This window comes from Geotrypetes seraphini, chromosome 1, assembly GCF_902459505.1.
Source record: "Geotrypetes seraphini chromosome 1, aGeoSer1.1, whole genome shotgun sequence".
Taxonomy (NCBI): Eukaryota; Metazoa; Chordata; class Amphibia; order Gymnophiona; family Dermophiidae; genus Geotrypetes; species Geotrypetes seraphini.
The window spans coordinates 146,536,806-146,564,800 of record NC_047084.1 but is presented as its reverse complement, the minus strand read 5'-3'; the positions used below and the strand labels follow the sequence as shown (position 1 = coordinate 146,564,800).

The 27,995-nt window shown below is 43.4% G+C and overlaps 1 protein-coding gene across 1 annotated transcript in view; it reads right to left on the bottom strand.

Annotated features, from left to right (window-relative positions):
- SCOC (short coiled-coil protein) overlaps positions 1-7,203 on the bottom strand; it is a 45,162-nt gene extending 37,959 nt beyond the window's left edge. The window contains exon 1 of the mRNA XM_033939580.1: positions 7,136-7,203. Within this exon, the coding sequence (XP_033795471.1) occupies positions 7,136-7,199 (64 nt within the window). The 5' untranslated portion in view covers positions 7,200-7,203. The remainder of the gene's footprint in view (positions 1-7,135) is intronic.
- Positions 7,204-27,995: the final 20,792 nt, after the last annotated feature.

The following is a 27,995-nucleotide window of genomic DNA, read 5'->3' as shown; positions in this document are numbered from 1 at the left end:
CTGGCAAAAGAAGCCACCCCAACCTAAATACAGAAGCGAAAACACAAAAACAATAACCAGTCGTGGTTCCATAGACCCAATTGAATTCTGGACTCATTACAAACTACGACCCATAACTGAGGAAATACAGGATTTCCCAAAAAGATGGGAAAAGTTCAGTAAGGAACTATTAGATCAATTAGCACCATATCAATCATACAAAAAGAGAGAGCGTTAAATGAGTGGTTCGATTCAGAACTATTAGTTTGCAAACAGGAACTAAGAAAATTGGAGAGAATCTGGAAAAAAAACAAACAAAGATAAAGACAGGACAAACTGGAAACAAAAAATGAAAAAATACAAAACTCTGATCAAAGAAAAACGCACAAAACATTACGCACAGAAATTAGGCACATCTAAAATAAATAGTAAAGAACTGTTCAAACTAGTAAAAACGATAACAGACACATCTCGGATCCTAAAAAAGCACAATGAGTGCACTCCATCTGCTCAAACCTTAGCTAATTTATTTAAAAATAAAATCACTGACCTAAGAGAACCAATACCTACGCCCAAAACCAACACAGAATTCCATTTTGGATCCCATGAACAAGAGTCCAGAGCAGACATGCTCTGGAACCATTTCGAGCTCCCAAACTGGCACCAATTCTTAACTTTGTTCAATAAATACACTAAATCTTCCTCCAGGGCAAGACAAATGATGGGGTGTATCCGCAGAGGTTTTGTCAGCAGGAGACCTGAAGTTATGATGCCGTTGTACAGAGCCATGGTGAGGCCTCACTTGGAGTACTGTGTTCAGTTTTGGAGACCACACTACCGAAAGGACGTGCTGAGGATCGAGTCGGTTCAGCGAATGGCCATCAGGATGGTCTTGGGGCTCAAGGATCTCACGTATGAAGAAAGATTTAAAAAATTGCGGCAGTACTCACTTGAGGAAAGAAGAGAACGGGGAGATATGATTGAAACATATAAGTACATCACGGGACACATCGAGTCAGAAGATGATGTCTTCTGGCTCATGGGACCCTCGACTACCAGAGGGCATCCGCTGAAAATCAGGGGAGGGAAGTTTCATGGCGACTCCAGGAAGTACTTCTTCACCGAAAGAGTAGTGGTTCATTGGAACAGACTCCCACTCCAGGTGATAAAGGCCAGCAGCGTGACGGATTTTAAGAGAAAATGGGATACTCACGTGGGATCTTTAAGGGAGTAAATTCAGGTGAGGGGATACTTGGAATGGGCAGACTTGGTGGGCTATAGCCCTTTTCTGCTGCTTTTTTCTATGTTTCTATGTTTCTAAATCAAACTGCTTACTGGATGAATGTCCCTCTAAGATCATGAAAGTTGCTCCACCTGATTTTAAAAAGGAACTATTCGCCTGGCTAACTACTCTTACTAATGGAATATTGAATGAGGATATGGGACACATACTGATCACATCTATCCCCAAAGATCAGAAAAACTCAATAGCCCTAACATCCAACTACAGACCTATAGCGAGCATCCCCCTATTCACTAAGCTACAGGAAGGATTAGTCAACTTGGAACTAGTGAACTACCTAGATAAATTTACCATGCTTAGTGAACATGAGTCAGGTTTCAGGAAAGGATACAGTACGGAAATAGTTACAGCTTCCATCTTAAAACACCTCTATGCTCTTTTCAGCAAAGGTACAAGCGCTCTGATTTTACAGTTAGACCTTAGTAGTGCGTTTGACCTAGTAGACCACGAAATAATGCTACTATGCCTAGACGCAATGGAGCTCTCGGGAAAAGTAAAGAAATGGTTCCAGGAATTCCTAACAAACAGATCATACCGAGTGGCCAGCGATGGGAATTATTCTAAACCATGGGAAAACCCCTCGGGGGTTCCCCAAGGCTCCCCACTATCACCCACACTATTCAACATATACATCTCACCCCTAGGCCATCTATTGCAAAAGTTAAACTTAAACTATTATATATATGCAGATGATATATCTATCTATATCTCCTTAAATGACATAACAAAAGAAACTATAGATCACCTTTCTCACATAAATGACCGAAATCGAAAAATGGACAATCGACTTCAAACTGAAACTAAACACAGAAAGGACAAAAGTCTTCTTGGCAACCCCCAAGGACAAAATTACTAGAACATCATTACAATTAAACGGCCACGAATACCCAATCTCCAAAACCATAAAAATACTGCGAATCACACTGGGCACACACCTAACCATGGCTGACCACATGAACTTAGTGGTGAAAAAATGCTTTTGTACTCTGTGGAAACTAAGGACCATTAAAAAATACTTTGATGCCACATCCTTTAGATTACTGGTGCAGTCTCTGATCCTATCAATTCTGGACTACTGCAACATCATTTATCTAGGTATCCCAAAGAAAACAGTACAAAGATTAAGAATAGGGCAAAACGCTGCAGTTCGCTTGATCTTCGGATTGAGGAAAAACGACCATATTAGACCTTACTACAGAAGACTGCACTGGTTGCCAGTGGAGGCGTGAATACTATTCAAATTTGCCTGTATTTGTTTCAAATAGGCCTGGGGACTAGCGCCTTCTTACCTACTACCACATTTCACATTACACAACCCCTCACGACCAACCAGAAACCGTAACATATTTACATACCCAAAGATCACAGGCTGCAAATACAAATCCTTCTTGAACAGGTCCTTCATGTACCAAGCAAGCAGTCCTGGCTGGGAAATTACATTAACGGAACCAGGCTGACCTACAGCACATTCCGGAAAGCAATTAAAACCACACTATTTGACATATTCATCTCCTAAACTGAAACCTCACCACTTATAAGTTATATGTTCCCTCTGTTCAACCTCTGTGTAATATGTTGTCCTCTTATCTATTTCTCATGTAATAAGTTGTACCCCCCCCCACCCCTCTTCTTGCATTCTGTAATTCGCTGATTGTCCAGCCTTCTTCGATGTGAACCACCTAAAAGTCTTCTCGACTGTGGCGGTATAGAAGAATAAAGTTATTATTGTTATTATTATTATATTTCAATCACTAAATTGAAAATAAAATCATTTTTCCTACTTTTTGTTGTCTGGTAATTTTATTTTTCTAATCATCTTTTCCCAGTCGCTGGTTGAAATTCCTTCTGTCTGTGCTCTTAACTGTGTTTCCAGTGGTCACAGAAGATCCAGATTGTTTTAGTCTTATGGCATGGCTCTTGGTTGCGCGGCATTAAAACATAAAGGATACTTAGAGGTAGTCATTGCTACTCTCTTAAGGGCCAAGAACACTATGATGGTCTCTGCTTATGCTAAAGCATGGGAGACTTTTCAACACTGGCGCACGAAAGAGAAGGTGGAGCTGTTTAGTGCTTCGATCACGGTGGTGCTTGCTTTCTTCCAAACAGGTCTCGACAGAGGCCTTACAGTGGGGTCACTTAGGGTGCAAGTGGTGGGCCTTTTGTGTTTCAGAGCCCTTGCATGCAAAATTCCCCTGGCTTCTCATCCAGATGTAGCCAGATTCTTAAAGGGAGAACTAAGGCTCAGACCACCAGTACAGCAACTGTTTCCATTGTGGAACCTTAACATGGTTTTGCACAGCGTCAGTCAGGTTCCATATGAACTTATTCAGGAGGTATACTTGTTAAATCTTACCATCAAGACCATTTTCCTCATGGCCATTATGTCAGCAAGATGAATTTCTAAGCTGTAGATCCTGTCGTGCAGGGAGCCCTTTCTCAAGGTAACGGAGTTGGGAATTTCCTTATGCATGGTCCCATCTTTTTTGCCAAAGGCAGTTTTGGCATTTCATGTCAACCAAGAAGTAAGATTGTCAGCATTCCAGACCACAGGATCAAAGAAAAAGGACCGGATTCTAAGAAAACTGGATGTGAGGAGAGTCATCCTATGTTATCTAGAGGTTACCAATGAGTTCCGAATGTCATACCATTTATTTGTGCAGACCAGTCAGGCTAGATGGTACCATCTCAAGATGGATATGGATGGCCATTTTGTCAGCGTGGCTTCTTCATGGGTAGAAGCTTGGATGATTTCTCCTGGGGAGATTTGTAGAGCAGTGACCTGGTCCACTCTGCATACGTTCTCCAAGTTCTACTGAGTGGATATGGCAGCAAGGGAGGATATTGTGTTTGGGTCCTCAAGTGTTACGAGCAGGTGCAGTGGTCCCGCCCTAGATTTCTGGGACTGCTTTTGTACATCCCTACAGCCCAGAATGATACAAAAATTGCATTAGAAAAAGAGATTAGATTCTTACTTTGCTAATAACTTTTCTAGTGGATAGGTGTGTCATTCTGGAGCCCTGCCCAGTCAGTTATTTACTTTGCCTGCCTACTGTCTCAATCAGAAAGTTTGAATCAAAACTGATTTTGATGTCAGTCAAACCTCTAGGGAATGTTTGACCTCCATAAATGTTTCTGATTGGTATGGTTATTTCGATGTTTGGATTGTTCAATTAAAATGTTTAACATGTTTGTTATAACTTCTGAGCCAAAAAGATCTGTAGTTTGGGGAGTCTCCCCATACCCCTCCTTCTCATGGGGGCAGCAGAACCCTCTGGAGGAGATGAAAACCTTTAGCAAGGCTCATGAACCTTGGGAGAATATCCTACTGTCCAGAATGACACACCTATCTACTAGAAAAAGATATTAAAAAGGTAAGAACCTAATCTCTTTATTTATTTAGAAACTGAAGACTTAGTAGACAAGAATTTTTCTAAATGTGAAGATTGCTTTCCTATCAGCCTCTTGGGATGCTGAATTTCGTTCATTATTTCTACAGGCTGATTCATGTATGCATTTCAGGAAATTATTAAAACCTTTGCTAAATTTCTGTAATTTCAATAATTTAGTATAATAATTTTTAATAATTTAGCACTGATAATGCTTTTACATGTATTTTGTATGAATGTAATTTGCTGATACAAATGTTCAGCTTTTTATTGTAAATCGTATAGAACTGAAAGGTAGCAATTCATAAATTAATTTTTATGTTATTGTTATGTGCACTGTAAGTGTGTGGAAGCTTTGCAGCCCAAGAAAAGGAAGGACAGGGAGACTTGCCTTGTCAGGTCTTTACCCCCAAAGTTTATTTTTCTCCTCTGGCAGGTTTATGCACAAGGCAGAAATCCACTGGTTCAGTTCTTCAAGTGAGCAGACCAACGTGCAGCCCTCACTGGAGCCTCAGAGCGCTTCCTCCCTCAAAGCAAAGACTGTTCTGGACTATGATGGTCCTTCAGTCAGGAACTCAGATCTGATCCCTTTGCTGTCCCAAAGTGAAGCTTCCCTGAATGGTGATACAGCCTCCCATTCAGAAGACCAAGAGTTATCGGCTATGGACCAGGGAGATGATCCCTCTGGAGGGGGGCCTGTTTATAAATGGAATCCCTGGTAGTGAACACAAGGGTGGGGGGAAGTTCCATTCGCGATAGGGAGGGTGGCTGCTTGCTGGACTTGCGAGGGGGGCACCTGCTGCTGCACGTGCGATCATGAAGGGAGCAACTCGGCAGATCCTTTACTGCAGGGACAAGGCCACTCACTGCTCCATGGGGTGGTGAATGGCCTTGTCCCTGTACCTGCAGCAACCAGTTAATTGTTTTCCCCTTTCTGGTGGGTTAGCCGTGGGTAACAGTCATCGTGTCATTCTCTACCCCAGTCCCAGCAGCACTCCAAGTGCGTGAACGCAATGCCCCAGTCCCAGCAGCACATACATGATGAGATTGACAGCTGAAGTGGTGACAGTGGAGCGTGAGAGCAGCACGTTTGAGAAATAAGGCAATGTTAGGAAATTCTACTTTTAAGAGAGGGTAGTGGATGCCTGGAATGCGCTCCCGAGAGAGGTGGTGGAGAGTAAAACTGTGACTGAGTTCAAAGAAGCGTGGGATGAACACAGAAGATTTAGAATCAGAAAATAATATTAAATATTAAACTAAGGCCAGTACTGGGCAGACTTGCACGGTCTGTGTCTGTATATGGCCGTTTGGTGGGGGATGGGCAGGGGAGGGCTTCAATGGCTGGGAGGGTGTAGATGGGCTGGAGTAAGTCTTAACGGAGATTTCGGCAGTTGGAACCCAAGCACAGTACCGGGTAAAGCTTTGGATTCTTGCCCAGAAATAGCTAAGAAGAAAAATTTAAAAAAAAAAATTTAAAAATTTAAATTGAATGAGGTTGGGCAGACTGGATGGACCATTTGGGTCTTTATCTGCCGTCATCTACTATGTTACTATGAATTTGAAGATAGCAAGAGGAATGTTGTGTGCTGAATAGGTGGTATAGAAAAACAGCAAATAAAAAACTTAAATACATGTGAAATACACATTGAATAAATGTGTTCAACACAAACCTTTGAGGTAGAGAACATCTAATACGCAGGCGCCAGCTTCTCTATCGGAAGGGTGCCAAGTTTTGAATGTTTGAAAGCAAGAAAGGAGAAGATTAAATTAAAACAAAATCTAAATATAACAGAAGTGAGAGGGGTAATAGGTAAGAAAAGGGTGAGGAAGGCTCTATACTTCTACTAAGACTTAGGGCTTCTTTTACTAAGCTGCGGTAGCGTTTTTAGCGCGCGCTAACCCCCGTGCTACGTGGAAAAACCAACGCCAGCTCAATGCACGCGCTAAAATCACAAGTGCGGCTTAGTAAAAGGAGCCCTAAGTATCTTAATAAAATATTCGGCTCCCGACTTAGCCTGTGTTTTAGATTTCAGCCCCTATGTGATTACGTTTGACACCCCTGCTCAAGCCCAACCATATGTCTCCATTTTCATGTCATTCTCTTGTAATCCTTTCTGTACTAAGAAGCAATACAGCCACTGGTAGGATGATTACAGCCTGCACCTGCATGGATCCCATCAAGTCTATAGCTTTCAAAACTCTTTTTTTCCAACAATTTATTCAGTGAGGTAGAACTAAAATAACTTTGCACAACTTTTGAAATAGTTAAAAATCCAGATATCACCGAACGCATTCCAAAGCACCTCCCTCAATCCAACATAAACCAAGGAAGGCGGTATGATTATTTGTGCTGCAATTGATATAAATGTAGATATGAAGTCAACTGTAAAAGTAATATGTAAACGAGACAGATCACAAGTAGTTTCATTTTGCATTATTCTGATTCTAAGTGACTGGACCATCCTACCTAAGTCATCTGCCAAGGATATGCAGGTGAATTTGTCCTCCTCTTTTTCCAGTGAGTCGTCCATTACGTTCCAGTCCTTTGGGTGGTCTTATTTCATGTAAAAAAAACAAACCCCAAAGTGTGTACATATATATCTGCTTATGTACACACTGAACAATGAGCGTTGTCTCCCTTTTGCACCTTGGGCCACATGTGACAACTCTGGTTAAATCATTAATAGCTCTGGCAAACAAGTGATACCTGATCCTATGCTTTGTGTATGCAAATGCCTATCTCACCTGATTCTGTTACCTGGCTCTGAGAAAACGACAAACTTAAAACGTTAAAACAGATTTTTCAAATATGCCCTGGGAATTATATACTGGCATTTACTCTGTGTTGGGCATTTCATTCTTTGTAACTTCTGAGCATTTTTTTTTTTTTTTTTTTAAGGAGGTCTAGATCTGGATAAATTTATTTATTTCTTCAAATTTCTATACTGTTCTCCCAAGGGAGCTCAGAACGGTTTACATTCATTTATTCAGGTACTCAAGCATTTTTCACTGTTTAAGTTTGTTTATTAGGATTTTATATACTGCCTATCAAGGCTTTCTAAGCGGTTGTACAATCAGGTACTCAAGCATTTTCCCTCTCTGTCCCGGTGGGCTCACAATCTATCTAACGTACCTGGGACTATGGAGGATTAAGTGACTTGCCCAGGGTCACAAGGAGCAACGTGGGGTTCGAACCCACAAGCCCAGGGTGCTGAGGCTGTAGCTTCAACCACCGTGCCACACACTCCTCCTGTCCGTCCTGGTGAGCTCACAATCTCTATCTACTGTACACATAGCACTGAGGACAAATCTATCTGGAAAAGCCTCCTGAAAGAATACAAATGAGCGCAATTGCAAACAAAAAAGGCACACTTCTCTAACCTAATATCCAAGATTCTGTGCAGATCAAAGGCCATCTTCTCACTGTCAAAAAACTTGTTATCCTTCTCCAAAGGATCACACCACACCCAGCAAACAAACTTAAACAGTGAATCCCTCTCGACTTTCTTCCATGACAAGATATTATCTTGGACACCCTAAACTTGGAGTTCACAGCTCTGTCAAACATCTCAAAAACTACACAACAGGTTATCCTATGCAAAATAAAAACCCTAAACAGCTTCAGACCAGTTTCCATAGATGACTTGAAGAGTTCAATAGGTTCCCTACTCCCCACACCCTCAATCCTAGACCCGTGCCCATCCACAAAACTAGCTATCAATAAAACATTTTTGATCTCCATTCAACCTTTAATAAATAAGTCCCTACACTCAGGCATAATACCACAGAGCTAGAAATCTGATGTAGTGAGACCACTCCTAAAAAACCCCAACATGGATCCGGACAATCCAAGCAACTATAGACCAGTCTCAAACCAGAGGAGACTGAGAGGGGACATGATTGAAACATTCAAGGTACTGAAAGGGATAAGGACAGGTTGTTCACCCTCTCCAAGGTAGGAAGAACGAGAGGGCACTCTCTAAAATTGAAAAGGGATAGATTCCGAACGAACATAAGGAAGTTCTTCTTCACCCAGAGAGTGGTAGAAAACTGGAACACTCTTCCGGAGTCTTTCATAGGGGAAAACACCCTCCAGGGATTCAAGACAAAGTTAGACAAGTTCCTGCTGAACAAGAACGTGTGCAGGTAGGGCTAGTCTCAGTTAGGGTGCTGGCCTTTGACCTAAGGGCCACCGCATGAGCGGACTGCTGGTTATGATGGACCACTGGTCTGACCCAGCAGCGGCAATTTTTATGTTCTTATGTTTTATCTCAAAAATACTTGAAAAGATAGTGCTCACACAACTAAGAGACTTCATGGAAACAAACACTTCATAGAACTTCACATCAGGATTCAGAAAACACCACAGCACAGAGAGAGTGCTACTAGACATAGTAGACGACTGCTGGAAAATCCTGGATGAGGGAAAGATACACTGTTGGTACTCCTGCTGCCTTTGATTCTATCGATCACTCACTTTTCCTAGCCAGACTACATTCTATCGGAATCCATGATGTCGCATTGATATGGTTTTCCTCCTTCTTAAATGAAAGATCGCAGAGAATACTATTAGGAAAGTCTTTATTATATGATATATGTGTTATGCTATATTGAAGAGTTGGGAGGGAATGGGATAAAATATATTGAGTATGATTAATTATAGAATTTCAAGTGATATATTTAAGTTAAAATGATGTTACTTTTTGTTACACTTGATGTAAGTTATAAAAATGAATAAAGAATTTAAAAAAAAAATACTATTAGGACCCTCCCTATCTGAACCAAAACCACTCCACGACTGAGTGCCCCAAGGTGCGTTGCTATCCCTACTCCTCTTCAACCTTTATGTCAGACCAGTACTCGACATGGCAGAAAAGTACCAAATCAAAATCCGCTGTCATTTCAGTGCCGCTCCCGATGAGCACTGCCCAACTTATGCAAGACCCAGTTGAAATGCTCACACCAGGGGCTCAACTGCATTTCTATACCCTGTACACATTATATATGTAAGGGAGATAACTTACTTAACAAGAATTCAGTTTAGTTCACAACAGCTTTGTGCCATGGCAAACCCAAGGCTCTGCTGATTGAAGTGCAGAATCATTTCTTTTTGTGGTTAATACTCCCTCCAGGAGTTATTTCTATACTGGCCAATACACAAATACCCTATTACAGAACTAAGGCATTACCATGATAATAAATCTTACTCAATTAAAGGGAACCTTCCAAAGGGAATTAAACTGTAACCCCCTCTTCTATTAAACTGCGCTAGCAGTTTTTAGCGCAGTGAGCCACGCTGAATAGCCTGCGCTGCTCCAGATGCTCATAGAGTTCCCATGAGCATTGGGAGCAACACGGGCTATTCAGCGTAGCTCACCGCACTAAAAACTGCTAGCGCAGTATAATAGAAGAGGCCATAAGTCTTCCCAATGAATCCAATGACGAGTGGAGTACCTCAGGGCTCCGTCTTAGGGCCGATTCTATTCAATTTATTCATAGGAGATTTGACCCAAGGGCTTAGAGGAAAAGTATCACTGTTTGCCGACGACGCCAAACTATGCAACATAGTAGGCAAAAGCAGTGTGCCTGACTTTATGACGCAGGACCTACGGCAGTTGGAACAGTGGTCATCAACTTGGCAGCTAAGCTTCAATGCTAAAAAATGTAAAGTAATGCACCTAGGCAAAAAAAATCCACACAGAACTTACACAATAAATGGTGAAACCTTGTCCAGGACCACAATAGAACGTGATTTAGGAGTGATCATTAGCGATGATATGAAGGCTGCCAACCAGGTGGAGAAGGCTTCGTCCAGGGCAAGACAAATGATGGGCTGCATCCGTAGGGGTTTTGTCAGCAGAAAACCTGAAGTCATAATGCCACTGTACAGATCCATGGTGAGACCTCATCTCGAGTATTGTGTTCAATTCTGGAGACCACACTACCGGAAAGATGTGTTGAGAATTGAATCGGTTCAGCGAATGGCTACCAGGATGGTCTTGGGGCTCAGGGATCTCACGTATGAAGAAAGACTAAAAAAACTGCGGATGTACTCACTGGAGGAGCGAAGAGAGAGGGGGGACATGATTGAGACCTTTAAGCATATCACGGGGCGTATAGAGATGAAAGATGATATCTTCAGTCTTACAGGGCCCTCGATTACCAGAGGACACTTGCTGAAAATCAGGGGAGGGAAATTTCAAGGTGATGCTAGAAAGTACTTCTTCACCGAAAGGGTGGTCGATCATTGGAACGAGCTGCCTCAGCAGGTGATTGAGGCCAACAGCGTGTCAGATTTTAAGAGAAAATGGGATATTCACATGGGATCAATAGGGGAGTAAAAGTCAGGGAGTGGGTCATTGGCATGGGCAGACTCGATGGGCTATAGCCCTTTTCTGCTGTCAATTTCTATGTTTCTATGTTTCTAAATTAGATAGAATACTAAGCTCCCTGGGGGTTTTTTTTAATTCCAGTAGCAAGGCCCTTCCACCATCATTATCTAATTATTCTCTGATTAGATTATATGGTATTTAAAAAGAAAAGGTCTCACAAATTACAAAGAATAAAAATAACACTTTTACTCTTCATTTTACATATCTGTCAGTCTCAGATGATAGTGGGGGATTAAAGGAAAGAGAATTAAAGAAGAGAAAATTTTTGGTGCTTCAAATCTTAAATTGTCCTAATTCCTTTTGTAATGAAGGTAGCAATAAAGGTTGAAGCTTTTATTCTAGGATAAGCAAGCAGCATATGCTCACATGTGGGTGATGTCATCCATGGAGCCTGATTGGTCCAGATACCTCCTAAGGCCCCTCTCTTAGGAACATGGGCCAATCAGGGCCTTAGGCCCCCTTTCTGGTGAATCCTGGGATGCACTGGGAGGGGCCTAAGACTCCTATAGGTTCACATACAAAGGAAGATGCTTCACTTGAGCTGTAGAGCCCAGGATCTACTAACGCACAGGCGCAACCCAAACTTGAGAAGTCCTTGGATTTGAAGGACACAAGCCCATCTTCACCAGTATCTGAAGGAAGCAAACCTAAGGTATGACATGCCCTGGACGCAACCAACCATTACAGTGATCCACACGCTTGGACACTTACGGATGCACTACCTTGGCTCACACTCCAGGTCTACATACCAAGGAAGACACTTCCACAGAGGTTGTGGTAAGAGTGGATAGCGTAGCTGGTTGTAAGAAAGGTTTGAATACATTCTTGGATGAAAGTCCATAGTCTGTTATTGAGAAAGACACGGGGGAAGCCACTACTTGCCCTGGATTGGTAGCATGGAATATTGCTACTCCTTGGGTTTTGGTCAGGTACTAGTGACCTGGATTGGCCACCGTGAGAATGGGCTACTGGGCTTGATGGAACATTGGTCTGACCCAGTAAGACTATTCTTATGTTCTCATGCTACATGGAGATTGGGCACAAGAAAGAGTCGAGCAGCTGCTCTCATAGAGAATATCAGCTCAGCATCCCATGTTCAAGCAGGAGCCACCTGAGCAGCCACCGTCTGAACCAGCCCTCAAAGGAGGCAAAGTAAACAGCCAGCCATGGGACAGATCCCACAGCAGCAAACCAGAGCCGGCTTCAACTGTTCAGCCCAAAGCCTCAAACTCAGGCCTCACAAACTATCTGGCTTGCAAAGATCTGAAGGCTATAGGGCTCGCTCAGTTCAACAACAAAACCCAAACTTTACAGGGTATGGAAGGCCGAGTTCAAGGGTGCCATAGCAGACAAGCAGCTCCCTCCCAGGAAGGAGATCAACATGTTGCTACACTGGCTGGGCATGGAGTCAGATAAGCATGTGGAGTAATTAAAGCATTCGTATCTGAATGATCCCACAAAATGATTACAGGAAATGTGACAAAATCTTGAACAGTGCTACAGCGGCCCAGTTGCTGTAGAAGATTCACTGATCAATAAGCTGGACAAGTTCCCAGAGATAACTGCAGGAGACAACCGGAAGCTGCAGGAGTTGGAAGAGTTCATTTAGGAGTTAGAGGCAGTGAAGGCTGAGCAGTGCTTCCCAGGCCCCAACCAACTGGATACTGCCAGGGACATGAAGCCCATCATAGCTAAGTTGCCATACGACATCAGATAGAAATGGTCAGCACTTGGTACAAGATATGAAGAAAATCTTGGAAAACATCCTCCCTTTCATGCCTTTGTGGGGTTCATTAGAGGCATAGCCAAGAGGAGAAACAATCTTCTACATGGATGATTCACCCAAAGCAGCCAAATCAAGACAACTCTCTAAATGGGAACCAGCCGAGCATTATGAATATTGCAGAAAACCAGTATTGGCATATAAGACAGAGGTGTCTCCCTTGGGGTCTCCACCGTACAACCCTTCTCCCACCACAGAGAGAACTGAGGACCCTATTTGACAATGCCCATACACATGAAACCTTATCCTCTCAAGAAATGTAGAGGTTTCCTAGAAAAACCACTGAGGGAATTCAGGGAGCTGCTCAAGAGGTACAGAGTCTGCTACAAGTGTTGTGCCTCCTCAGGTCTCATTGCCAAGAGTCTGCTACAAGTGCTACACCTCCTCAGGCCACCTTACCAAAGACTGTATAGCACAGATCAAGTGCACAGAACGTGGTAGCATGTGGTAGCAATCGACATGTCTAGGCCCTACACTCAGATGGTGGAAACCTAAACCATCAAGAACCCCTTACCCCTGAGTCAAACCATATGGCAGGGAGACAGAGGAGGGGAAGACTGCAATACCCTAAGTCACTCCTAAATGCACAATAGTGTGTGGAGAAGACCAAGAAGGAAGATCCTGCACTAAGATATGCCTGACCCAGGTGTATCCGGAAGGGCAGCTCAGAAGGTAGCCAAAATGTATGTTGTCATAGATGAACAAAGCCAGAGTTCTATGACCTGTTCAGTATCCATGAAAAGTACTCCTCATACCCCCTTGAGACTTGTGCAGGAGTCATACAGGTGACTGGTAGAGTAGCAAACGGCTACATGATAGAGGCAATGGATGACAGCAGCAAGTCATGTCTACCCATACTAATTGAATGCGAATAGGTAAATGACATAGATGAAATTCCCTATCTGGATGCCACTTGGTATCACCTCATTTGAAGCCCATAGCCAACCTACTCACACCGCTGGATCCAGATGCTGAATTCCTACTTTTGCTGGGTAAAAATGCACTGGAACTATTGCACATCCGTCTGTCATGCAAAGGCCCTCATGGCACCCCTTACACACAATGACTCAACCTAGGCTGGACGATAGTGGGCAACATCTGCCGTGAAAGAACCAGAAAGCCAAGCACCAGCACGTTCTCTAGCAGCATTCTGGACAGTGGACACACCTCCCTAGTTGAATCATGTCCAACCATGCAACTACCAAAGAGACTCATGGTCAAAAAGGGTGGAGCTTTGACCTAACACTCTGCAGAACATCAGTGGATGCAGAAGATTGCCTGGGAAGCTCAATGGTTCAGATAACCAAGAACAACTGGGCACCACCTGGGAACCTAGACACCAGACTCCCATGGAAGACATCATCATATTTCCTCAGTTGAGTCACCACTATGACGATGAAGATCTTCATTCAACCAGTCACCGAAGTGATACTTCTACACTATGAAGAGTGCAAGAAGAAGGATGTAGACTGTTGTCCACTCCAGAGACTTCTCTTTTATGTTGTTTCTGTGTTGTTAGTCTCTCATTTCAGTCCCTACGAGACTGCAAGAGAGAAGTCATCTATCAGCCAGAGACATCAAAAGAAGCCAAAAGCTATCCAGCCTTCAAATTCTGGTAATACACCTTGCTTTGGAGGCTCCTCTTTTGAGCTTTGCAGCTTGCAATGTTATTGGTTTTATTCCCTGACCTTCCAGTTTCTATTTTTTGCACACCTTCTTGAAGGTCCAAAAACTGATGGATTACATACTACCGTATCTAAAATGTACTGTAAAAAAATGAGATTGGTGAGTTGCAAACAAGCTTGATACGTGCTTCAAGCATATAGACAAACTTGCTGAACTGAATGGCTTTCATCTTGGTAAACTTGGCAGCCAGCTTAATTGTTCCGCCCCTTGATCCTCACAGCAAATGGACTGTCTTGGGGAGGGTTTTCCCCTGTGCACGAAATCAATTTGTTTTCATCCAGTCTTTTCTTACTTTCATGTATAAATAAAAAGCTGCCTCACCCTCATTTAAAAATATGAAGAAATTCTCCTAAGGCTTAATCGTTTTTTAATTGCTCATCAAAATATCTGACTTGTAGCTGGCATTTATCGTACTTTGTTTAATTTTGCAACCTAAAAGCCTGATGTGCTGAGATTTTTTTCCCCCTCTGACAGAAAGAGAGTCGTTTACTAATTGTTAGCGCAGGACCCCATGACAGATAAGAAACACTAATGATGTTAGTAAATGACCCCCAAATTCAAAAACTCTATTGCATTTGGTTCTCTGAACACGAGGAAAAAAACCCTAGTTGTATGTAAAAGGTCACAGATTGCTCATCAAAGTTCAATTAATATTGGTCTCACTTCATGTTTCCAACTACTGCATCTTTTTTTTTTTTAATTATTTGTTTATCAATTTTTATTTTTGTTTTGTAAATCTTTATTCATTTTTAAAGCCAAAAGTAAGTGCAACATATTATACAATCATTTACACTTTAACAGCACTTAAATTCAATCAGAATTATATTCTATGACAAATACATATATCATCCCTCCCTTCTACCTATCCAAAAATTTGCACTTAAAATTTTATTTATGTATTTTTCAATAACAAACAAGCATAATCAAACATAGTAACATAGTAGATGACGGCAGATAAAGACCTGAATGGTCAATCCAGTCTGCCCAACCTGATTCAATTTAAATTTTAAATTTTTTTTTCTTAGCTATTTCTGGGCAAGAATCTAAAGCTCTACCCGGTACTGTGCTTGAGTTCCAACTGCCGAAATCTCCGTCAAAACCTACTCCAGCCCATCTAAACCCTCCCAGCTATTGAAGCCCTCTCCGGCCCATCCTCCCCCAAATGGTCATATACAGACACAGACCGTGCAAGTCTGCCCAGTACTGGCCTTAGTTCAATATTTAATATTATTTTCTGATTCTAGATCCTTTGTGTTCATCCCATGCTTCTTTGAACTCAGTCACCGTTTTCCTCTCCATCACCTCTCTCGGGAGCGCATTCCAGGCATCCACCACCCTCTCCGTAAAGTAAAATTTCCTAACATTGCCCCTGAATCTACCACCCCTCAACCTCAAATTATGTCCTCTGGTTATACCATTTTCCTTGAATACAACAACAACACTTGAATACAGATTCAGAAAATACACATCTCATTCATGGTGGGAGAAAAAATGTCCCCCACCCCTTAAACAAAGAAGAAAATTACAATGATTTAGCCCACATTCAATAGGAGGCCAAGAAACAGAAATAATAATAATAGCAGGAAAAAAAAATCACTAATGGGGGCGGCTGAGGAATATCTAGCAGCCAGTTTGCTTCACTTTGTTGGAGTAGCTATAGCTCCAATTATGGTTCCACTATCTTCTTTTGCCACACTGAAATCTGTTTTGGTTCAAAAAAAAAAAAAAAGAAAATTTCTTCCACCAAAAGTAACACAACGTTTTGCTATAAATTTTTAAATAAAAGTGATGCCTAAAGTAAGCATAGGTCTATAGACCAAGAATGTCATCCTTTTCTGCGACACTTGTGATGTATCAGGAAAAAGACATATTGATGAACCTATAAATTAATCATTTATCTGCCTGAAATAGGTTCTAAGAATTAAGTCCCTATCAAACTCTAGAGCAGTGGTTTTCAACCCTGTCCTAGGGGACCCCCCCAATGCCTTCCCGCTCTTGTGGAATTTTTACTTTTTAGTCATTTCCTTTTTGTTTTGTTTTATTTTGTTGAATTCAGTAAAGAAAAAAAATCTATTTTTTTTCCCTCTTGCAGGTTCAGCACAACGGGGCCTGTTTGGCCACCTTGGCCTCAGATTTAAACTTAGCCAGGGCCATTTTTCCTTCGATGTCCCACCCACAGACGGTTTTTTAAAAGTGTGGACGTTGTGCTCGCCCCATTTCCATGACTAACCCGCATCGCTGGGGAGGGCTTCAATGGCTGGGAGGGTGTAGATGGGCTGCCTTAGTGCTTCAATATTTACTACTATTTTCTGATTCTAGAATGATCTTCTGTGCTCATCCCATGCTTTTTTGAACTCTGTCACCGTTTTCCTCTCCACCACCTCTCTCGGGAGCGCATTCCAGGCATCCACCACCCTCTCCGTAAAGAAGAATTTCCTTACATTGCTCTTGAGTCTTCCACCCCTCAACCTCAAATTATGACCTCTGGTTTTACCATTTTCCTTTCTCTGGAAAAGATTTTGTTCTGCTTTAATACCTTTCAAGTAATTAAACGTCTGAATCATATCTCCCCTTCTTTCCACTAGGGTATACATATAATAATAATAATAACAGTTTATATACCGCAGGACCGTGAAGTTCTATGCGGTTTACAATGATTAGAAATGTTACAGACTGAATGGAATAAACAAAGTACACATATTCAGGGCTTCCAGTCTCTCTTCATAGGTCTTTTGGCGCAAACCTCCTATCATTTTCGTCGGCCTCCTCTGGACCACTTCAAGTCTTGTTACGTCCTTTGCCAGACACGGACTCTAAAACTGAACACAATACTTCAAGTGGGGCCTCACCAACGATCTGTACAGGGGCATCAACACCTTTTTTCTTCTACTGGTCACACCTCTCTTTATACAGCCCAGCATCCTTCTGGCAGCAGCCACTGCCTTGTCACACTGTTTTTTTCACCCCAAGATCACCCCAAGATCCCTCTCCCCTTCTGTGTATATCAGCCTCTCCCCTCCTAGCATATACGGTTCCTTCCGATTATTAATACCCAAATGCATTACTCTGCATTTCTTTGCATTGAATTTTAGTTGCTAGATATTAGACCATTCCTTTAACTTTTGAAGATCCTTTTTCCCTCCACAGTGTCTGCTCTGTTACAAATCTTAGTAGCAAAAAGGCAAACCTTACCTTCTATCCCTTCAGCAATGTCACTCACAAAAATATTGAATAGGATTAACCCCAGCACCAAACCCTGAGGGACTCCACTACTCACCTTTCATTACTCCGAGCGACTTCCATTAACCACCACCCTCTGGCATCTGTCTGACAACCAGTTTCTAATCCAGTTCACCACTTTGGGTCTTAACTTCAGCCCTTCAAGTTTGTTCAAGAGCCTCCTGTGAGGAACCGTGTCAAAGGCTTTGCTGAAATCTAAATAAATGACATCTAGCATATGTCCTCGATCCATTTCTCTGGTCTCCCAATCAAAAAATTCAATTAGGTTCTTTTGGCAAGATTTACCTTTAGTAAAGCCATGTTGCCTCGGATCCTATAATCCATTAGATTCTAGGAAATTCACTATCCTTCTATTATTTTTCCAACAACCGAAGTGAGGCTTACCAGCATGTAGTTTCACTTTTGTGAATAGTGACCACATCCACTCTTCTCCAATCCCCAGGAACCATGCCCGTCTCCAGAGATTTGTTGGACAAGTCTTTAATAGGACCTGCCAGAACCTCTCTAAGCTCCCTCTGTATCCTGGGATGGATCCCATCCGGTCCCATCGCTTTGTCTTGGGGCTCAAGGATCTCACGTATGAAGAAAGATTAAAAAAATTGCGGCTGTACTCACTTGAGGAAAGAAGAGAACGGGGAGATATGATTAAAACATATAAGTACATCACGGGACACATCGAGTCAGAAGATGATATCTTCTGGCTCATGGGACCCTCGACCACCAGAGGGCATCCGCTGAAAATCAGGGGAGGGAAGTTTCATGGCGACTCCAGGAAGTACTTCTTCACCGAAAGAGTAGTGGATCATTGGAACAGACTCCCACTCCAGGTGATAAAGGCCAGCAGCGTGACGGATTTTAAGAGAAAATGGGATACTCACGTGGGATCTTTAAGGGAGTAAATTCAGGGGAGGGGATACTTGGAATGGGCAGACTTGGTGGGCTATAGCCCTTTTCTGCTGTTTTTTTCTATGTTTCTATGTTTTGTCCACCTTCAGTTTTTCAAGTTGCTCATAAACACGTTCCTCCATGAACAGTGCAGAATCTACTACATTTCCTTGTGCAACTTTGCCAGACAATCTCGGTCCTTCTCTGGGATTTTCTTCCATGAACACAGAACAGAAGTATTGGTTTAGCACGTTTGCTTTTTCCTCATCACTCGCCACATATCAGTTCCCAGCATCTTTTAGTTTAGCAGTTCTGTTTTTCATTTTACTCCTTTCACTAATGTATCTGAAAAAATGTTTGTCTCCCTTTTTTACATTTTTAGCCATATGCTCTTCCGCCTGCGCTTTCACCAGACGTATCTCTCTCTTGGCTTCTTTCAGTTTCACCTGGTAGTCCTTTCTATACTCCTTTTCTTGGGGGTTTTTTTATATTTCAGGAACGCCAGCTCTTTTGCCTTTATTTTCTCCGCCACTAGTTTGGAGAACCATATCGGTTTCCTTTTTCTCTTGATTTTATTTATTTTCTTTACATAAAGGTCCGTAGCCATTTTTATCACTCCTTTCAGCTTAGATCACTGTTTTTCCACTTCTCTTAAGTCCTCCCATCCTAACAGCTCTTTCTTCAGGTACTCTCCCATTTTATTAAAGTCCGTACGTTTGAAATCTAGTTCTTTAAGTATCATGTGGCTGCTCTCCACTTTAGCCGTTATATCAAACCAAACCATCTGATGATCGCAACTTCCCAGGTGAGCACCCACTCGAACATTAGAGATACTCTCCCCATTTGTGAGCGACTTCACAAATCTAATATCCACAGATCCAATATCGCTTTTTCCCTTGTGGGTTCCGTCACCATTTATCTGAGCAGGGTCTCTTGAAAAGCATTCACAATCTCCCTACTTCTTTCCATTTACACAGACAAAACTTTCCAGTCCACATCTGGCAGGTTGAAATCTCCCAACAGCAGCACCTCCTTCTTTCCAAATTTTGGAGATGCACAATCAGATCTTTATCAATTTGCTGCGATTGGGTCGGAGGTCTGTAGACTACACCCACATAGATAGAAGTTCCATCTTCTCTTTTCAGAGCGATCCATATCGCTTCTTCCTCTCCCCAGGTCCCTTGCATTTCGGTCGCTTGGATATTGATCTTTACATAGACAGCTACTCCTCCACCTTTTTGGCCATCTCTGTCCTTCCTTAGATTTCAAAAAAGCCTATGACAAGGTACCCCATGAACGCCTACTAAGGAAACTGAAGAACCATGGGGTGGAAGGAGACGTACATAGATGGATCAAAAATTGGTTGGCGGGTAGAAAGCAAAGAGAAGGGCCACTACTCGGACTGGAGGAAGGTCATGAGTACCGCTGCTTTTCAATGTATTTATAAATGATCTAGAAACAGGGACGAAGTGCGAAGTAATAAAATTCGCAGACGACACCAAACTATTTAGTGGAGTTGGGACTAAAGAGGACTGTGAAGATTTACAAAGGGACCTGAACAAACTAGAAGAGTGGGCGACGAGATGGCAGATTTTAATGTAGTACTGGGCAGACTTGCACGGTCTGTGTCTGTATATGGCCGTTTGGTGGAGGATGGGCTGGGGAGGGCTTCAGTGGCTGGGAGGGTGTAGATGGGCTGGAGTAAGTCTTAACAGAGATTTCGGCAGTTGGAACCCAAGCACAGTACAGGGTAAAGCTTTGGATTCTTGCCCAGAAATAGCTAAGAAGAAAAAATTTAAAAAATTAAATTGAATCAGGTTGAGCAAACTGGATGGACCATTCGGGTCTTTATCTGTCGTCATCTACTATGTTACTATGAAATGTAAAGTCTTGCATGTAGGAAACAGAAACCCGAAGTACAGCTATACGATGGGAGGGCTGGTAATGGGTGAAAGTACCCAAGAATAGGACTTGGGGGTAATAGTGGACAACACAATGAAGCCGTCAGCACAGTGCGCAGTGGCCTCTAAGAAGGTCAATAGAATGCTGGGTACTATCAAGAAAGGTATTACAACCAGAATGAAAGAAGTTATCCTGCCGTTGTATCAGGCGATGGTGCACCCACATCTGGAGTACTGCGTCCAATATTAGTTGCCATACCTTAAGAACATAAGGGTAAGAAGGATATGGCGATACTCGAGAGGGTTCAGAAAAGAATGACACGTTTGATAAAAGGTATGGAAAACCTTTCATATGCTGAAAGATTAGAGAAACTGGGGCCCTTTTCCCTAGAGAAACGGAGACTTAGAAGGGACATGATAGAGACCTACAAGATCATGAAGGGCATGGAGAAAGTGGAGAGGGACAGGTTCTTCAAACGTTCGAAAACTACAAGAACGAGAGGGCATTCGGAAAAATTAAGAGGGGACAGATTCAGAACCAATGCTAGGAAGTTCTTCTTCACCCAAAGGATGGTGGACACCTGGAATGCGCTTCCAGATGGTGTGATAGGACAGAGTAAGGTTTTGGGGTTCAAGAAGGGATTAGATAATTTCCTGAAGGAAAAGGGGATAGAAGGGTATAGATAGAGGATTACTATACAGGTCTGGACCTGATGGGCCGCCGCGTGAGCGGCCTGCTGGGCATGATGGACCTCTGGTCTGACCCAGCAGAGGCACTGCTTATGTTCTTATCCCAGTATATTTGCATCCCATCCACGGGATTCACTGAACCATGTCTCAGTGATAGCAACAATATCCAGGTCTGCCTCTAATATCAGGGCTTGCAGATCATGAACTTTGTTGCTTAGACTGTGAGCGTTTGTGGTCATCACTTTCCAGCTATTTTTCAGTGGTAATCTGCTTTTTCGTATAGTTTTTTGTTTTGTTTCACTTCCCGTTGCAATGCTAAGAACTGAATTGCTAATATTGTTTATGTTGCAATCTTTACTACCATCACATCTTGTCTTTTGCCGGGGTGACCTCTATACTTGTCCTTCATACATACGCCACCCCCACCTTCTAGTTTAAATGCCTAGAAACATATTGCCTGAATTTCTTATCCGGCTTCCAGGAAATACCTATATTTTCAGATAAATCAACGTCACTACCAGTACAAGGTCCTTCCCTTCAGCCTGGCATCTTCTCCCAGAATCTTTACGAATTGCCTGATTGTAGTAGCTGCATCTCTCCGATCACATGGCCTCCAAGTCTTCCTTTACCTGGATGACTGGTTGATTCAGGGCCGCCATCAGGGCAGTACTACCAGTCCTGTATTCAGGGGCCCGGAGCTGACAGGGGGCCCGGGCTCCCCCAGGGTCCTAGGCCACAGTTCTTCAACCGCCAGTCCGCGGACCGGTGCCGGTCCCAGTGGCATACCTGGGGGGGGGTCCGCCCCAGGTGCACAGGAGAGAGCTGGACTGGGGACCCGCGGAGTTCAATACATCTCGAGCCGCGAGGCTCATCTTCTGTTCCTACCTGCCCTGCCGCTCACATATAGCCGATCGGAAGTGTTCCCTGATGTCAGCGCTGACATCGGAGGGAGGGCTTAAGCAAAGCCTGCCCTCCGACATCAGCGCTGACGTCGGAGAATACTTCCGGTCGGCTATTTGTGTGCGGCAGGGCAGGCAGGAAACAGGAGACAAGCCTCTCGGCTCGAGCTCCGTTTTGCTGAGAAAGTTGCAAAGATGGGCTGGGAGGCAAACGCAGAACACAAAAGGGGGGAGGGAGTGCGTTTTGGACACAAGGCATAAACTTGGGAGAGAGGAAGGGAGGGAAAGAGATGCTGAAGTGGGGGATGGAATGGGATTTTGGACACAGAAGGCATGGACTTGGGAGAGAGGAAGGGAGGGAAAAAGATGCTGAGGTGGGGGAGGGAATGGGTTTTTGGACACAGAAGGCATGGACTTGGGAGAGAGGAAGGGAGAGAAAGAGATGCTGAGTTGGGGGATGGAATGGGTTTTTGGACACAGAAGGCATGGACTTGGGAAAGAGGAAGGGAGGGAAAGAGATGCTGAGGTGGGGGAGGGAATGGGTTTTTGGACACAGAAGGCATGGACTTGGGAGAGAGGAAAGGAGGAAAAGAGATGCTGAGGTGGGGGAGGGAATGTGTTTTTGGACACAGAAGGCATGGACTTGGAAGAGAGGAAGGGAGGGAAAGAGATGCTGAGGTGGGGGAGGGAATGTGTTTTTGGACACAGAAGGCATGGACTTGGGAGAGAGGAAGGGAGGGAAAGAGATGGTTGTGTACACGGGGAATAGAAGAAAGGAGAATTTTTGGTCATAGGGAGGGAGTGAGGTACAGATAGTGGCATACCAAGGTGGGGGAAGATGGGGGGGGCGGTCCGCCCTGCCCCGCCTCGGGTTTAAGTCCCAAGGGGGTGCACAGCTGGCCACCCTCCAGTGTTCTCCCTAGGCCGGCAAACTGCGGCTCTTTAGCCACTTGAGTGCCACCGCCGCCATCGGGAACAGGCCGGCGCCAAGTTCTCCCTGCTTTTCCCTGTGGGGCCGATCAACTCTCGCCACTCGCGTCAATTCTGACGTCGGAGAGGACATTCTGGGCCAGCCAATCGCTGCCTGGCTGGCCTAGAACGTCCTCTTTGACGTTAGAATTTATTTCGGGTGGCGAGAGTTGGTCGGCCCCGCGGGGAAGAGAAGCAGGGCGAACTCGGCGCTGGCCTGTTCCCGATGACGGCAGTGACAGTCTATTCCCCAGTGGCAGTGGCAGCATTTTCCCAATGGTGGTGGCATAGGGGAGGGCAGGGAGAAAGAAAGAAAGGGGGGGCAGGAAGCCAGAAAGAAAGAAAGGGGGCAGGGTGAAACAAAGAAAAATGGGGCACGGAGAGAGAGAGAAAGACAGACATACAGAACGAAAGAGGGTGTGGAGAGAGAAAGAAAGAAGGGGGCAGGGTGAGAGAGAGAGAAAACCAGACATACAGAAAGAAAGGGGGTATGGAGAGAGAGAAAAAGAAAGAAGGGGCAGGGTGAAACAAAGAAAAAGTTTGAGGAGGGAATGAGGTCTGAAGGAGAGGAAGCATACAGGAGGCTGAAAGAAGGGAAGAAATATTGGATGCACAGTCAGAAGAATAAAGTGCAACCAGAGACTGATGAAATTACCAAAGGTAGGAAAAATGATTTTATTTTCAATTTAGTGTTCAAAATGTGTCTGCTTTGAGAATTTATATTTGTTTTGACTTGGCCACAAAGGTAAGGGGGAGGGAGGGAGGGGAGCTGCTGAAAGACATCTAGTAATCCTTGCAGGCTTGACTGTGCAGGGAATTATTTTTGTAAAATCATGTTTTGTTATGTGATTGGCATTATTTAGACTTTGATTTCTATGAATGAATAGAATGAAAATGATATAAATTACTTGCTTGTTTTTATGTGCGTGCGCTGAAGGAAAGTGGAGAGAGAGTGGGCTGAGGACGCTGAAGGGAAATGGGGAAGAGAGAGTGGGGAGAAGACGCTGATTTATAAATTGACAATTGTACAGAATATTGTTTCTTTTTTATATTCATCCATAGCTGCATGTTAATGATGTGCTCATATGCACTTATTTATCATCATAACATATACATCATCATTAACATGCAGCTGTGGATGTGTAAGGACAGGCTGAGGAGGATGGATGGGAAGGAAAGAAGGTGCACATATCAACATATCATACATTTTTAACATGCATGATGCAACTATAGGCAAACTGAGGAGGATGGGATCATACAGATGTGTATGTTCAGATATGCACTCAGATGTGTAGTTTTTTTCTGATATATTTATTAAGCTTACAGTATTTATAAAAACACATTTAATACTTGTTACAAAAAATATTGTGCAATTGTGATCTACTTCTGGCCTACAAAGGTCAAAAGAAATCCTTAACTGAGATTTTACATTCAAAAGTGAATTATAGCTACTAGCAATATTATTTATTAGTTATTTATTATGCAGATGTTTGTTAGTTTGTTATTAGTTCAGTATTAGACATATGTTAGTTTAGAATAGATAGGTATAGATTAGTTTAGTTTAGGTTAGGTTAGGGCCCTGCTGAAAGAGTCTACCTTGACGTGGTTGCATGCTTACAAATCTTTTGATCAAAGAGTGCGGCGACAGAGAAAAGTATGTGTGTATTCGGCCCATGGAAGAAGGGGGGGTCGGGGGGGAAAGGGTGCATGGGGGGCCCAATAGGATTGCTCAGTAAGGAGCCCAGAAATTTCTGATGGCAGCCCTGGGTTGATCAAGGCTGTTTTATCTCAGGAAGTGGTCCAAGGAACATCTCAGACCATTTATTTTCTTCAAGTTCTAGGATTCGAAGTCAACTTCCTCACATCACATCTCATTCCGACTCAACACCTTCAGTTCATTGGAGCTACCCTAGACACCACTCTCATGAGAGCATTTCTCCCGCCGGATCGCCTTCAAGCTCTCACCCGCCTTTGTCGGCAACTGCTTCCTCTTCAGTCCATCTCTGCAAGGCACATGATGGTTCTTCTAGGCCACATGGCTTCCACTTTACGAGAAGCTTAGAGTGATATGGGAACTAAAACTATGCCAGGGTACACCTGGCGGGGCCTCCGCGTGTGCGGATCGCCGGACTTGATGGACCTAGGGTCTGTTCCAGAGATGGCACTTCTTATGTTCTTAAACTCCCTGACTCAATCGCTCAGTCAGGGCTCCTGTCAACTGCCTGCCAAGCTCTTATGGCAGGAGGGATGTCTGGTCCCTCTTGCCATCCGGTCCCTCCTCCCTAGCCTGTGGCCGGCCGAACACCCGACACGCGCTTAAAAATATGGCAGGAGGGATGCTCACTCCCTCTTGCCATCGGCCTCTCTACTCTCCCCCTTCCCCAATAAACGGCAGGAGGGATGCCCACTCCCTCCAGCCAGCGGATGCCCCCTCCCACTTCCCATATCTTTAAAAGTTGGAAGCAGGAGGGATGCTCAGTCCCTCCTGCTCCTCCGGCCTCCTGCGCTGGGAGGCACCTGAGCCAATCAGGGACTTCCTTAGACTCCTATCTCTCCCAAGGGAGGAGCCCAAGGCGCCTGAGCCAATAAGGGTCTTAGGCCCCTCCCCGTGCATCACATGATGCATCGGGATAGGGCCTAAGGCCCACATTGGAGCACAGGAGGCCAGAGGTGCAGGAGGGACTGAGCACCCCTCCTGCTTCCAACTTTTAGAGGTTCGGGGAGTTGGAGGGGGCGTCCACTGGCAGGAGGGAGTGGGCATCCCTCCTGCCATATTTTTAAGTGTGGATCGGGTGTTTGGCGGGCCAGCGGTGGGGGGGGGGGTTGGTTGGCAACGGGTGGGTGAGGGTGGCACCAATGGCAGGAGGGACCGGGCATCCCTCCTGCCATTTGTGGGTCATGGGGGTGTGCGTTTGTCTGGGGCGGCGGTTTTTTGACAGGTCTCTGCCTATCTTTTATTCTTTTTTTTTAATGGGGCAGATATTTTGCATGTGTAACACACACAAAATATCTGTGCCATGGAAAATAAATGAATATAAAAGACAGGCAGACCTGTAAAAAAACCGGCAGACCTGTCGATAACACAGTCGGGTTTTAGGATAGTAAAACCCAATTCAAAATAGCTAAGCAATTGTTAGTGAATCAATCGCTTGGCTATTTTGCATGGGGTTTTACTAATTTGCATGAGTGGAACAGATCGGATCGGAGATTCATCGGACAGCAGTTTAGTGAATCGGGTCGGGGAATACGACCATCGTTACAGGATCAGTAAGTTTAGTGCATATAGGCCTAAGTTTCATATGAATCACACAAGTTCTGTGGAAGATACGACAAAAAAAAAATTAGGGTGAATTGTTTTTTGGCTCACAGTATATAATAGCATACCTCCTAGTTTCAAGTTCAAGTTTCAAGTTTTATTGTTTTTAATATACCGACCATTAACGTGTATCTGGCCGGTTTACAATGCTAAAAAAATAAAATAAAAGGTAAAATAGTAATTGTATATGTATGGGGGAGGAGGGAACATTAAAAAGACGATAAACAAGAACTTACATAAATTTGAGGGTAATAAAGGAAAGGTCACTTCGTAAAAGCAGTTGAGATAATTTTACTGGCTTTAGGGAAGGGGGTACTTAGAGATTATGATATGCATCTTGAAATAGGAAAGTTTTTAGTTTGGACTTGAATTTGGCGAGAAGATTTTCATGACGGAGTTGAGGTGGCATGGCGTTCCATAAGGTTGGAGCAACTACAGAGAAGTTAGTTTTCCTAGTGTAGTAGAATTCTTTGATGGAAGGAACAGCCAGTAAGTTTTGGTCTGCTGATCTTAGTGTCCGAGAAGAGCAGAGAGGGATGATAAGTTTGTCGAGAAAAGATGGAAGACGTGAGAGTTTAATTTTAAAAACCAGCATTAAGGTTTTGTAAGTGATACGGTGCGTGATGAAAGCAATATGATAGCTGTTGAGTATAGAAAAGCTGCTCTCCTGTATATGCAAGTGACTGTGAATGAAAAACATTAATAAAGTTATGGAAACGTTTGGCAAAATGTAGACCACCTGCGCTGAGACCCTGACCCCATTTCTTCCTCTAGTGGGGTGTCAAAGAATATCCTTTGAGTTGGTATTGTAGCTCTTAAAGTTAAAATTTAGTTTCATTCTTTAACGGATGAATTCAGCATAAAATTTGATGCCCACCCTGGAATAAGATATGAGAGGAGATAAGTGTACAATTTTCTGTTTCAGATGTGTAGTGTAGGGTGAATGTAATAATTTTGTGTTGTCGGTAGATGGCAGCACCACATGCTTATAAAAACAGAGAGATGCTGGTATTAACCAGCTTGTTGGTTTTTTTTTTTCTTGAAAGAGGGAAGGGATGAGAAGTGGTCAAAAAGCCTGGGAAGAGAGAGAAAACCATTGATGACTGGAGTTTTCATATGAAGAAGTGACAAGGAAACATCCTGGGGGTTTCACAGAAAATGTGACTGCTTCCTAGAGATGACTGAAGAGTTGATGAGTGGGAGAATGCTTGGTTGGAGAGATCAAAGAGGCTGTGGTTGTAGTCCTTAGCACCTGTCTTTTTTGGCCATTCTCATATGTAAAGGCGTCCACATGAAAAACACACAAAAGCAATCTTTTCAGACGTTCAAGCAGTCAGCTTTCTTCGCAAACTGTTCACAGACAGCTGAGCATTTCTGAGCATAGCAGAAGGCCACTCTAAGGATTGCTGCAGAGAATGTCATATTAAAAGTCCCAAGTACAGATGTCACTATAACTTGCTTATATTGTACTAGTCTTTAAGCCTGTTATATTAACGGGTGCTAGAATAAGAGTTTTTACCTCATGCAAAATTGTCATTTCTGTAATTAGACATTAAAGTTTAACAA